At 31.6% G+C, this 13389-nt stretch overlaps 2 protein-coding genes across 5 annotated transcripts in view; one reads left to right on the top strand and one right to left on the bottom strand.

The window, feature by feature from the left end:
• LOC111003883 (solute carrier family 12 member 6) overlaps positions 1-13389 on the top strand; it is a 162624-nt gene that overhangs the window by 56770 nt on the left and 92465 nt on the right. The gene's annotated exons all lie outside the window — the stretch shown is intronic.
• LOC111003885 (monocarboxylate transporter 12) lies at positions 5967-13129 on the bottom strand. 2 transcript variants are annotated; one of them, XM_022274633.2, is made up of 10 exons: positions 13001-13129; positions 11452-11578; positions 10501-10643; positions 10179-10281; positions 9359-9532; positions 8642-8747; positions 8103-8250; positions 7508-7655; positions 6772-6963; positions 5967-6195 (listed from the first exon to the last, which is right to left on the bottom strand). In XM_022274633.2, the coding sequence occupies exons 1-10, from the start codon at positions 13100-13102 to the stop codon at positions 6035-6037; spliced, it is 1404 nt and encodes a 467-aa protein (XP_022130325.2). In that variant the 5' UTR covers positions 13103-13129; the 3' UTR covers positions 5967-6034. The 2 variants fall into 2 exon arrangements, with proteins under 2 accessions (XP_022130325.2, XP_022130326.2); XM_022274634.2 differs by lacking the exon at positions 8642-8747 and having other exon boundaries at positions 8103-8158.

Raw genomic sequence — 13389 nt, 5'->3', positions numbered from 1 at the left:
TAATACAAACATGTGCACTCGCTAAGTTCGCTACACTGACCAATGTTTTTACACTAATAAGTGCCGACTCGGAAATTCGATTGTACGATACACTTCAATAGATTTATGAACATTGTGAAATACAAGGTTTTCTTGCTTTAGCATGCAAACGCGTCTTCTGTTGACTTTTGAAGTGTACAATTATATGTACAGTTTATTATTATAATTATTTTTTTCATTTTTATTATCTCCCACGCAGTCATAGGCGTTGTTTAGGGTCACCCATTGTTTTAAATTCGTTATATTTAATTGCGCACTTAATGAGGAACTATTAAATTAATAAGTATAATAAAATCAAGTATCAGGTTCTTTTCAGGGTCAGAAAATAAGGTTTTATATACCATTTGTCATCTCATGTGACAATCATTATCGTGTTTTAATTTCCTAAAGTTATAAATTATGCTATCTAGTGGAATTTTTTAGTCAACCTCCGTTGTGACCTTATGTCAATAAATGATATTTAATTGGATTTATTTGGATTTGGTTACGTCTAGTCCATAGTTCATAATCAAAGTAGTAGATCGTAGGAGTAGATAGACGTTAATCATCTTATAAATTTGTTATCTTGGTGGAATTTCCAGTCTACATTAACGTAAATACCTATATTAAAAAACAAACCACCTAATCTTCTTTTTTTAGTATAAATAAATTATATTTTGTTGTTTGTTTGTTTAATTTATATATTAAATTAAAACTTACATAGTTTTCATGAGTGACACAATCAAAACATACAAAAAAGGACTTTAAGCATGATGTCCTATTATATTTTATCTATTTCAATAAACGTGTGTTTTGTGTTGTCTTAATTTGTTCGCTACACTGATGTGTGTGACATTTTTTTCGCAGCTCTTATACAATCCTACATATTAGTTACTATAAAATTAAATATTTTCGGATTGGGTTTTATGGGTCAGATAAGGCCAATTTTGCCACATTATAACCAAAATAGAAAACGTCAGTTTTTTTCTTAAGGCTAAGAAGAAAACTATAATTATGCCTTAGAAAAATAAATTGATATACAAGGGCAGTTAGCATTACTGTATGTTGTCACTCCACACCCTTCGTTTATAAAGCACGCTCAATCTACGTGAGTGCATTTTTATAAAGTTTTAATTTTACAAAGTGATACATAGAGTTTTTAACTTCACAAATGATTCAATCTTAGTAAAATACATTAGCGGTGATAAAATAATAATATAGCCTTTTGTTTCGATTAACTTTTTAGTGACACATATAAACATAGATAACATTAAACTAAGTATTGGTAGGTTAAGAAATAAAAAATGTGAGCCGTAACGGGACGCCTGGCAGATGTGAAACATCGACATTATTTTGTAAAAGTAATATGCAGAAAAGAACAGACTGTGATAGGAACCAGGTGAAAGAAAGAAAGAAGAAAAAAGGAAAGAACTTTATTAGACACAAAATACATTAATGTTTCTATAAAGTAGAGTGCACTGGCCCCCACACTAGGATTCCCTGTGTTGTGGGCAGCCAGTCTCTTCCTTTTACATCTAAACGTTATTTAAATAATTAATTTTACTTAACAAATTTATATCTATACTATTTTTGTACAATAAGAATGTTTTCTGTATCAGTATAGGACAGCTTAACAAGATATTGTTTGAGTTTTTTAGTAAAAGTATGTAAAGGTAAATATGTCATTATGATAAAATAAAATATTACGATTTTTTTTCCAGATAACGATGACTATTTGTTGAATAAACATTATTTTCATTAAATATTTTTAATGTGAAATTTACTACTGCATTTAGACTGTATATCATATAGCGTGGCGACGCGTCGCCACGGCATGCGTCGCCACGCCAGAAATCTGTTTTACGTGCGGCTATAGATGTTTCACATCAAAAAAACTATTCTAATATTTGTATCTTGCTGTTTCCAGTCGGCAAAAGCCTCCTCCAACCGTTTCCATTCATACCTTTCTTCTGTTTCACATCACTGCTGCCACTCGTCTGACGTCGTCTTCCCACCTTTTTTGTTGTCTTCCTCTATTCCTCTTGCCTCCCATACCATCCTGTGACAATTTTACTCCATATGTCTTTACCTCTTATCATGTGTCCAGCCCATTGCCATTTGAGTCCTTTTATTTTGGAGGTAATGTCTATGACTTTTGTCTTGTCTCTTATGACCCAGTTTTTCAATCTCTCTGATTTTTTATGTTAAGCCCTTCCATTGCGCTTTGCGCTTTGACACAGGTAGAATGCAGGTGTTTAATAACTTGATTTTTGTATTTGTGTGTAGCTTTTCATCTTTCATGACCTCTCTAAAGCTCCATTATTTTTCCATCCATTTGTTATTTTTCTCCCAACTTTTCTATAGTATCTTTTTGTGTGATTAACTGCCCCAGGTAAATGTATTCATTGGTGTAATTGATCTGGGTGTTCCTAGGTTAATGGTATTCTCCATTCCATTTGTAATAACTGTGGTTTTATCCGGATTAAGTTTTAGTTCTACCTTCTTTCTAACACCAGTTCATCTTCAATTTCAGTTCAGTTCAGGTGATCCAATAACATCTTAACATCTTTAACCATCCTACATTTTCCTGCATTGGTGATGTGTGCGTACTTTTTCTCATACGTTTCGTCTCTTATTGTTTGAACGTTTTCAAGTTATTACAATTACCGTTACTTTGTATTTTAACCCGTTTTGGTCGTGTGGATGGATATACTAATTAATGCTTAATTGTTACGATTATACGACTTTTTAAGCTTCTGACCTGCAGCTTAAAAAGTCATAAGCACTCTGCATAAGCAGAGGTTACGTCTGCCTGATTGTTCTCAGGAGTCCTGATTATTTGATGCATTGCTTTTACCATTGTCATTAAAGCTAAGAGAAACTAATCAACCACTAAATTTTATTACTGAATATTGCATTTACTTCGTACGTTGCGAGTCTATTTTGAATCGAGCTTAGATATTGTGTATATTGATAGCCTTCGAGTGTATTATATTTATACAGGTCCAAGAACTTGCCTGTCGTAAAACGTTAGCCCCGACCTGATAGCTTAAAGAGTAAGGGCACGAGATAGCTCATTTTATTACATCTACGTCGTTAGTAATTAACACATCTATCGACATGATGAGCCTATGTGGGGTTTTGACTCTTTGTAAGTAATACAAATAAAAATACGTAAAGGGTATATAACTACAAAAAACAAAAAACTATATGTATTTAATAATAAATGATAATTAGTACTTAAGTTGTTTGCTGTCCCAATATGGTAGAGATTCAATTTACCTTAAATTATATTACTACTAAACTTTGAAGTTTAGTTGTAATATAATGGAAAAGTATATAAATAGAATTCTAGTGAGTTAATAGAAATAATGAGTATTCGCCAGGCGCCAGTTTAGTCTGGAGTATTATTGTTATTTGCTTAATACTAATTTACAAGTTGTATTGCGTGACAGGACGTTGCTAACTAATTATATTAATTATTTACAAAATAACACTTACGTTGCAATACGGTTTATCATAAACACAGACTTATAACTGGAATTATGTACTTATCTAGGACTTGGAGATCACAATAAAACCTTGTTATTTCGAATGAATTATCGTACCCTTATAGTAGCTTTCTGGTTTCACGGTGATTAGGAGGCGAACTCCTCAGTGAAATATAATTGTGTCGGGTGAGAATGTAGAATATTTTCATTGGCTTACTTAGATTTAATAAGGACCCAAATGTTTCGGTCCTCTTTACGAAAATGCATCTGTCTGATTACAAAATATCAAACGATTGAAAATGCACAATTGCATAAATTCAAGAAACTTCAAAATTACTTCCTATGAAAACGTAAAACTAGCCAAGATTAGCTCCAATATTCCCTTTGTTATTAGAGAAATTAGAATATGTTAATTTTAAACTTTTAACGAAAATATTTCCATAATGGTTTTGGTATTTTTGTATGTAAGCGGAAAAAATTTAATTATTTACGACATCACATTAGAAACCTCAAAAATAACAGTACTTCTCCACTATTTAATGGATGTTATTAAACATATAAAACTTCCTCTTGAATCACTCTATCTATTAAAAAAACCGCATCAAAATCCGTTGCGTAGTTTCAAAGATTTAAGCACACAAAGGGACATAGGGACAGAGGTAGCGACTTTGTTTTATACTGTGTAGTGATATAAGAGATGGAAAAATCTCCCTGGACACAATGGCAGGGGAGTAGATCGAAAAAATATACATAATGATTTCCAAATATTAGATTACTCTAGTTTTACGATTTACATATATCGTATATGTTAATACAAAGCGGCATTGAAATGTAGCCTAATCGAATAAACCACATTTGAATATTCTTCTAATTGCATTTAATTTATTGTTAAAAACATATGCCGATTTTTACATCTGCATAAAATATAGGTGACCAACTGAACTAAGAAAAGAATACACGCATTGCATGTTGCGTAGAATTTTAATTTTATTAGGAAAAAAAAATACTGGAATCGCACACATATTTTTATTATAGGTCAAATAAATGTAATGCATAACTCGTTCTTATTCTAAGTAAAATTTGCTGTTTGAATAAAAATCCTAAAATAATTATATTATTTATATCGATCAGTAATTTTATTGAAAAATTCGGAGATTTATTAGACAAATACGTAATTAACACAACAAAATTTATCTTATAAGAATGTGCAGCTAGCAGCAATCGCTTGCTGTCGCGTCGTACTAGACCACGGACATCCGGGATGGATACAGGGATACCATATATGTATTAGTGCTGGGCAGGCTACTTCTAATTAATTTGCTAAATTTGTTTTAAATATTGTAGAATTGTTTGATGATTTAAAAGGGTACCGAGAGTTTTTTATGCCGGCTTTTTCTCTCGGCCTACACCCTCTGTCTTCTTTGCCGGTGAGTAGGGATACCTACAGGTTCGAATTTAATGACGTGGAATAAGTGATACCTTGATGATCTTATGTTACAAAATAAAAGTATTTATTTTATTTTATACTATTGCAATATGAGAGATTGCACTGCTGTGTCTACTTACTTACACACTTGCAATAACATCAAACGTACATATAAGTTTTAAGATTGGCCGCCTTGGTCGGCTTGAAGAACAGTATAGATTACTTGGAAGTCAGTGGATCATCCGACACCGTTGAACGCAGATCAGTTGCTGGACCGACCTTACATGCTGTCTTAGGCATGAAGGTGTTTTGATATAAAAACTACGCTTTTTTTAGCGAAGCATATGTCATGCTTCGCTAAAAAAAGTGTAGATGATATTTCCTAGAAATACCTATGATTTACGGTCTATGTAATCGTCCATTCGGGCATTTTACTGTAAACATACATGTTACTAACAAACTTTTGTTTATCTATGTTGGTAAGTCCCATACAGATTATTATTTTATTGTGTTTATTTTGCTAATAACAATTATCATTATTTACAGAGCGAAAATTTCCACTACACTGAACGCGTCTATCAATAGGTAGATTCTTATACATATAATAATCTTATCATATGATGTTATTGTAATGATTGTAATGTTGACGTAATATTTCAAAATATTGGATACTTTCTATTAGAAAACGCAATACTCTAAGTGCGGCGGTTCCCTTAGCTCGTGTGACTCAGGCGACAGAGATTGCTAATGAAATGGATTTCAATTATTCCAAGCCTCTAAATTACCGTACAGAAACCGTTTTTATCACTAACGAAAAACCTAATTGGTTTAAAATTTTACTATTTTTTAACTATTTTGAATATAGAACGATACGATTTAATCGACAAATATTCAGTGTATGTCGTATATTCAGGTACTATAAATAATAATCGATTTTAAATTTTAATGCCTCAAACTATATAATAAGTATATTATGACGGCCTTCGTTTATTTATTTAAATATTTTCGTGGTTAAATAAAACACTGGCAAATAAAATTCTGTGTTTATTATGATGATTTTTATCTTTATTACAAATCAAAAAAGTATTTTTAAACAACATCATATATTTTCGTTACTTATCGGGAATCTCTTTGGTTTCCTTTTGTGTGCGTTTCTCTTATAAACAAGTTCGATTGTCCAGAATATTACAGTGATAGCAAAACATGACGTCAGAATGTAAAAGGCTGTTGCATAGCTGTCCGTTAACTCTCTTATTGCACCTGAAAAACAAATAAAATGTAAGGTAGAATTAATTAACAGTAGCAAGGAAAACCACTGTTAAATATCATTGATTGCATATATTCATTTATCTCAAGTTATCTTAGCCATTGATCGATCGACAAATATAATAGGCGAATTTATGTTAATTAATTTTAAACATTACAATATATTGTTTATAAAATGAAAACAGCATACGCATTTTAACATCTAATCATATGTTGATAATGTGCTATTTAAATTTAATTCAAACCCCTCATTCCGCAATTATTGACTGTACAAAACTTTACTTCCTCAAAGCTATGTATGGGATCCGTAAGCCAACGGGTCACTGAGGTATATAATTAAATTGATTTCGTTTTATGAAATGAGGTTACATTACGGGATCAATATCATCATAATTATTTTCATTACAATTTTTATTTAGACCTTCTGTGCCTGAAGATGTCCATGACGACTTACTCATAATATTGTTAAATACAAACTAATTTGTTCGACAAAGTTTTAATCCCATATATAGGATCGTAGCCAACAATTATACCATAGTCCTGTTCCTGCACTTTTAGAATAATACTTACTAATAATAGGTCCAAAGACTACACTAATCAGGCCAAATGCCAGCATAGACACGCCCAAAGCATAGGAAAAGTTCTCGGCTGAGACGCAATCGGCTATAACCAGCGGGTGCAAAATCTCTATAACTGCTCGAGCTAGGCCCACAATAACGAGGAAACTTTGCATTATAATTCTGTTATCTGACCACAGCATTCCTAAAAATTTAATAAAAGTTCCATTAACAATAGGCTGCCATTCATCAATTCTGAAATTGTCAGTGAATGTGAAAAAATCTATTCTCCCTATTTTGTATAATACGTAAAACGAATTGAATTGTAACAGTTAAAACACTTAAATAAAATTAGTAAAAATAGTCTTTTATACTTTCATATATTTTAAGAAGTTCACAATTTATAGATTTTTAACTTATTGAGTGTTATTAAATTGTTTTATCTCAAGCTGAAGATAATTGTGTTTCAGTTGCATTGAAGAGAAATAAGCAACTGGTTAGTTGAAAATATCGTTATAAAACTTACTGCTGCGTGAATAACAAATGATTGAACTAGTAAAACCAACGAGTAGACACTAATGTTAATAATCCTTGACATTATTTATTAAAGATGTATAGCAAAATGTCCTTTGAGATAAAAATCTTCTAACAACGTATTATCAAACCTGATGTAACTATAAATATCCTAATGAATCTACGATCACTTACAACGCGTTTACTACGAATTTAATTTAAATAATTTAACTCGCCTAATCGCGAAAGGCATGCAATAAGGAGACCAACAACGTAGATGTCATGCGTTCCCAATTTGGTTAACCATTTGCTAATATATACGAACAGCATTCTTGTTAATAAATTACCCAGTCCGAATAACATTAGCGCTCGTGCCACCAAAGCCTGTAAAAATAATGCATTTATTCCACAAATCTAATTTAATTTTAGGCATTGCATTAATCTAGATCTGATATAAATGTAGTATACGGGTTTGGCTCTTTTTTAAGTAGCACATAGCATGTTGTATATTAATATACCTACATATTCTCATATCCCATCAGATACAGATAGTGTAATATAAAATATGTTATTTTTAATGTCCAATGAAATCCGACTTAAAGTTTTTAACGTTGCCTTTTTCTCAGGACTAATCTTTATTTATAAGATAAATTTAGTTGTTAAATATATGTGAATTAAAAATGATGCGCAGGTTACTAACACCTTTTTATAATGACATATGGGTTGATTCCTTCTTACAAAAAATATTTGAGAAATGGACGTGCAAAGATTTGTCAGACTCATACTTTGCTTATTTGAGTATTTACATAGATTAAAATACTATTTACTTACTTCATTCCAGCCCATATAATACAACGCCTGTGGTAGCATAGATACGAACTTGACGTCTGAGAACAAACATATTGATAAACCGAGGCAAGCATTGGACAAAATAAAGTTTTTGTACAGTTTCGTTTCTTTGAATCTTGTTATTATGTTCCTAGAAGCAAGAACAAAGAGTCCAATCATTATGGTAAAAACAAAAGATGTTAAGTGTTTTAAATGATATTCATATATAATGTTTATAACAAATATTGAGTTCATTAGAATACTTGATGATATAATAGGGATACTCAATACGGTTTCACAAAACAAACCAACCAGTGCCGAGTAATTTCAATGTTTGTACATATATATTTTATAAATTATTTCAGGCATATTTGGTTCCTATTATATACATATACACTATAACATATACACAAGCAGGAAGCATAGAAGTTAGTGACGTCAACTCATCATGATTTTAGCTGGTTAGACACTTGAAAGTTTAAACTTTATATTTATGACGAGCAACACATTATATACGTACAAATATAAATATATTAACTTACCCTTTGTGAGCATTTAATTTATGTCTATGTAAACTATTTGTTTCATTACTAAGATTACTAGATATACTAGTATTAGATTTCTTGTCCCTTAACAGTGTTTTTAATGCTGTAAATAAATAACTAGGTGAAGTATAACGGAGGCAACTATGCTTTACAACCAACAAGTGTTCGGCATGTTTCAGGCACAGATGGCTGATCACCTACTTACCAACTGGAAAAAACGAGTGATCACGTAACTGATTCACAAATCTAAGGCCCAAACTAAAAACTTGTGGTGTTGGTTATTAAGTGTAACGTAATGATTCATGATTATTTTATCATATCAGTAATGGAAATAAGTTATTCTATAAATGTGGTAAAGGTTTTAAACACAGTATATTTCAATAATTATTATTATAACGAGTTAGGTTGTCTGTATTATATCGAATGAATATTTTACTGTTACCATAACTCTAAAGATGATTCAAGTGCAAGTACGCTATGAAAGCGTCACTGACCATCAGGATTTTGAAAATAGTTCAAGTACCGAGCTTTCAAAGGTGTTTTTCTATAGAAAGTACATATAGCAGTAGAATATAATAATCCTTATAATGTATTTTTATAACGACTCATAGCAATATTACTAGGAGTTTTTACATGGAATCGTTAACCTTTCCAACTTAAAACTTTTTAGTGTTGTTAAGTCATCGCTAAATTTTCTATAGTTTAATAACATACCAATTTCTTTATTTTCAGGTAATTCTTTATTCATATTCAGAGAGACCGGCTGCATTATTGTAAAGGCAAGTACATTGTTTAAGCTGACAGCTGATAACAATAACAACGTCCAATGGCTACCGTAGCGATCAAAAATCCACTTCACAAGTTTCGGTGTTACTAATACGGCCAAGGCTGGAAAAAGAAAATATATTTTTACATTGATTTTTTTATTGATTATTAATGTGTATACTACGTCTTCTCGTGCCAATAGATTTTATTAATGTGACAAGCAAGGAAACGAGGATAATCCGGTCCACCCACTGTAACGTTTCAACAGCGTCAAATGTTTTTTTTTTTTTTTTTTGAATGGAATCTCGCTGTTGGCCTTAAGGGCCTTTACAGCTCAGCACGGGCTGTTTGGCGAGCTTAGCTTTGGCGGCCCAAGCCGAGGTTCGAGCGTCATGTGTAACGGTTTTGTGACTTTTGAATCTTTTTACAACATGCGGATGACACGCGAAATGTTAGGTCGCAAGGTTATTTTCTCAACGTTGTACCGTGTTTTTATCGGTAATTATATTTTCTAGCCGATAATTCGTTACATTCCACGAATGCCATACGACTGAGTTGGAAGATGACGATTTAGTGGGCATAGTCTTATAGATTTCCTTTTCTAAAACATTTTTTATAGATTGTATAAGACGTGACTTCTATGGCTTAGCTGAAAAATATTTGAGATTTTTATTTCGATCGATCATCTTTTCTTAAAACTTATGACGTTGATTATAAATATAAAACACAGGTTTTAAGTACATAGAAAGTGTTATAATAATCATCATACCTGGTGCTGTTTGAACTATGCTCATAGCATATAATCTTTTTTTTCTAAAGTATTGATTAATAATAGTAAAACATAGGTTTATCATCAATCCATGACCGATATTCTGAAAAGAAATATATTAAAATGTTACTACCTACAATTTATTAGAGCAGCGCTTTAGCTTACCTACCAAACAAGTGGGCCTGAGTTCGAGTTCCGATACAATAAGTGTTTTTTAAATACATAGGCTGTTCACCTACAAACATATAAGAATAAGTTTATAAAACTACTAATGAAGTGGTTTCGATTAACAGTATTATCATAATTAATACTTTTTAAATACCTGTAATATTCCTTGGAATATAAAGAACAATCCTTCTGTATCACACAGAGTGCTTGTAAATAAGCCAGTGCTGTAAAAAAACGCTGCTATCAAGCCAAGCGTTCTTATTGAAGTATGTTTGAGGAGAAAACCAGTAGAGAATCCTAAATAACAAATCAAAAATATTAAAAAGAATCTTCAATTAATACGATTAACACCCATGTATATAGGGGGTTGCCTGGGATACTAGATATATTTATATATACTAGGGTTGCCTAGTTGAAATCGCTTGTTAGTGATAATGCCGCATTTCATTGCGTGCCCGATGCCTAATACTTGATCTACTTGAACCAAAAATTGATCAATGATTGTGAACTCGGGTCAAACGTAATTGCATTTGGTCTCTACATAAACCGAGATCATTAACTATAATTGTAACGTTTTTGATTTTTGATGACTTAAAATGTTAAATTAATTATATAGGCCTCTGTTGGAAATAGGTACTAGTATAACAGATCATGTATTCAAAACATTAGCTCAAAAATTTAAACATAGAGCGGAAATATTAATAGTAATTTATACGCTTAGTATTATATAGAATTCAATATTAATTGACGGCCAATTTAAAAGCTTTTTCGTGTCAAATGACGGGAATCATAATGCCATTATTTTCAGCGTAATAAGGATATAAAATTAATTTAGACATTGGAAGTTGGTGGGAAAATGTATTTATTGCACATACGTATGTCTAAATGTTTAGGTAAGTATTCTCGCAGACAAAGAAAGATGGCGTATAACCGACCACTTATCTAACTACTCGTATAATCCTTACTTCCTCCAGATTCCCAAATAGATAGATATATTCTTCACAATTACAAAGATACCAATAAGTATACCTCAATATTACTAAGATTATCAACAAAGTCTGTATACAAAATGTTATTTAACTTTATTAACTTTTTATTACGTTACCTGAAACGGAAATGCATAGAGTACCGAGGCAATTTAGAACAGAAACGCTTGTTGTACTCATATCAAGCTCCAAGAATCTCTCTTTGTAAATGGCACCATGAGAGTTCGTAAAACCCCTTAAAACGACCTGGAAAATTCGAAAGAATAAACTTAAACAATGTTTTATTTGTGGTTTCCCATTGTATGCTGTATTTAACGTTTGAAAATTATAATTACATTAATATTTTGACTGGAAGAGCTATTTCCGACGCATAAACATTTTTAAATTAGAGTTAACGTATTCAACATTTCTACTGAATGGTTGTCTATATATAATATACATGTATTTTCACTAAGACATTACGATCTAGCCCAACTTAAGATTAATAAGTAATTTACGTCTGACCTATATAATACCTATATAATTTACTAAAAGGATTTTTATCATAAGGAACTGACCAATAACACTACTAACAGTCTCTAGTAAAGGTACACAGACACTCTGACCTTGTGTTCTTTGTTTTCACTCACTGTTTAGCACTAAATATTAATGTTTAATTAATGATTGTACTATATTAATCTAACAGATTATTAGCAATGTATTACTACCATAAAGTTATAATGTCTATATTACAGCAGTTGTGGTTAGTTATCACATGGCTTTTAGGGACAACAGTGTGGACCAAGAATTAGATTTATTAATAATAAGTTTTATTTTGTTACACAAAGTTCTATTGCCGCAGAATTGATATTTCCTCCTGTGGCTTTTTTTTTTAGTACTCCTACAGCTAACATAAATTATACATACAAATACACTGAGAATATAGCCAAATATGGAATACATGATATAAAAAATTAAAAAAATTTACTTATTGTTTTCTAATCTGGACTAGCCATTAAACACTGCTTTTATCATCTATAGAGCAGTGTGGTCCAAGTGGCTTAAAAAAGCGACTCATCACTGAGATCTTGCGTTCTATTACGGCTATGCAGTATGCACCAATTTTCTTTATACGTGCGCAATTACCACGTGCTCGTACGGTTAAGAAATACATCGTCAGGAAACAGGTATGTCTCAAACACACAGAAGGCTCTAGACTCTGACAAGTCTATAAAATAAAATTGAACGTAGCAGTCTTGAGCCAATACCCATATAGGGCTGTAGCGCCACTGACATTATTATTATCATCATTTGAGTAAAATGTTATATTATTATGTGATACTGTGAGTGCAGAATAATATCTACTTTTTTAAGCTAACGAACGTCTGTCGTCATGGACCTCAAATAGTTTTCGTATCGTGAGAGAAACTATTTGTCTTACATATATATACAGTACATTCAACTCATGTTGTTCATGGTACTATTTTAATGTTTTCCTGAGGAGCAAGACTCAGTGTCGCCGTGAGTATAACCGTTAGCTTTGTAATTCCATTGGACTATAATATAATCGTTCAATCAATTTATTTATTTCAAAATAATCTATTAAAATAAAGTTAGAGATGGACCTACATGAGTCCTCTTTTTGTAAATAGCAATAGATGTTAACGTTTGCAACAGAAAATAACTTACCAAGTTAATTATGACACCCACACAAATCATATAGCCCCACCCTCCATCGGGGGGTACCAATTTATAATTTTTATTTATTCTCTCTGTAGAACGCATTGCCATTGAACAATCCACAGTAAATGATGTCAGATGATGTCTCGTTTTATCTCGTGTCAATAATATGTTTAATTTAAGATAATTACATGAGATTACTGTAGTCTCTTTGAATTTCGTTTCATTTTAATATGACCTAATGGGGATTATTTAGGTACGACTTTTCACATTAGCTACATTTGTACGAGCTACAATTCAGGAAATAATATTTGTCGTTATGAAACTGAATTGAACATTCAGCGATGAGCGAATCATATTTGACTAAATAAACGCGCCAAAAGATCTAACCTATTCGT

The sequence above is a fragment of the Pieris rapae genome, chromosome 1 (assembly GCF_905147795.1).
Source record: "Pieris rapae chromosome 1, ilPieRapa1.1, whole genome shotgun sequence".
Taxonomy (NCBI): domain Eukaryota; kingdom Metazoa; phylum Arthropoda; class Insecta; order Lepidoptera; family Pieridae; genus Pieris; species Pieris rapae.
Note: the sequence above shows the minus strand (reverse complement) of the source record. Positions and strands in the feature narration are given on the sequence as shown.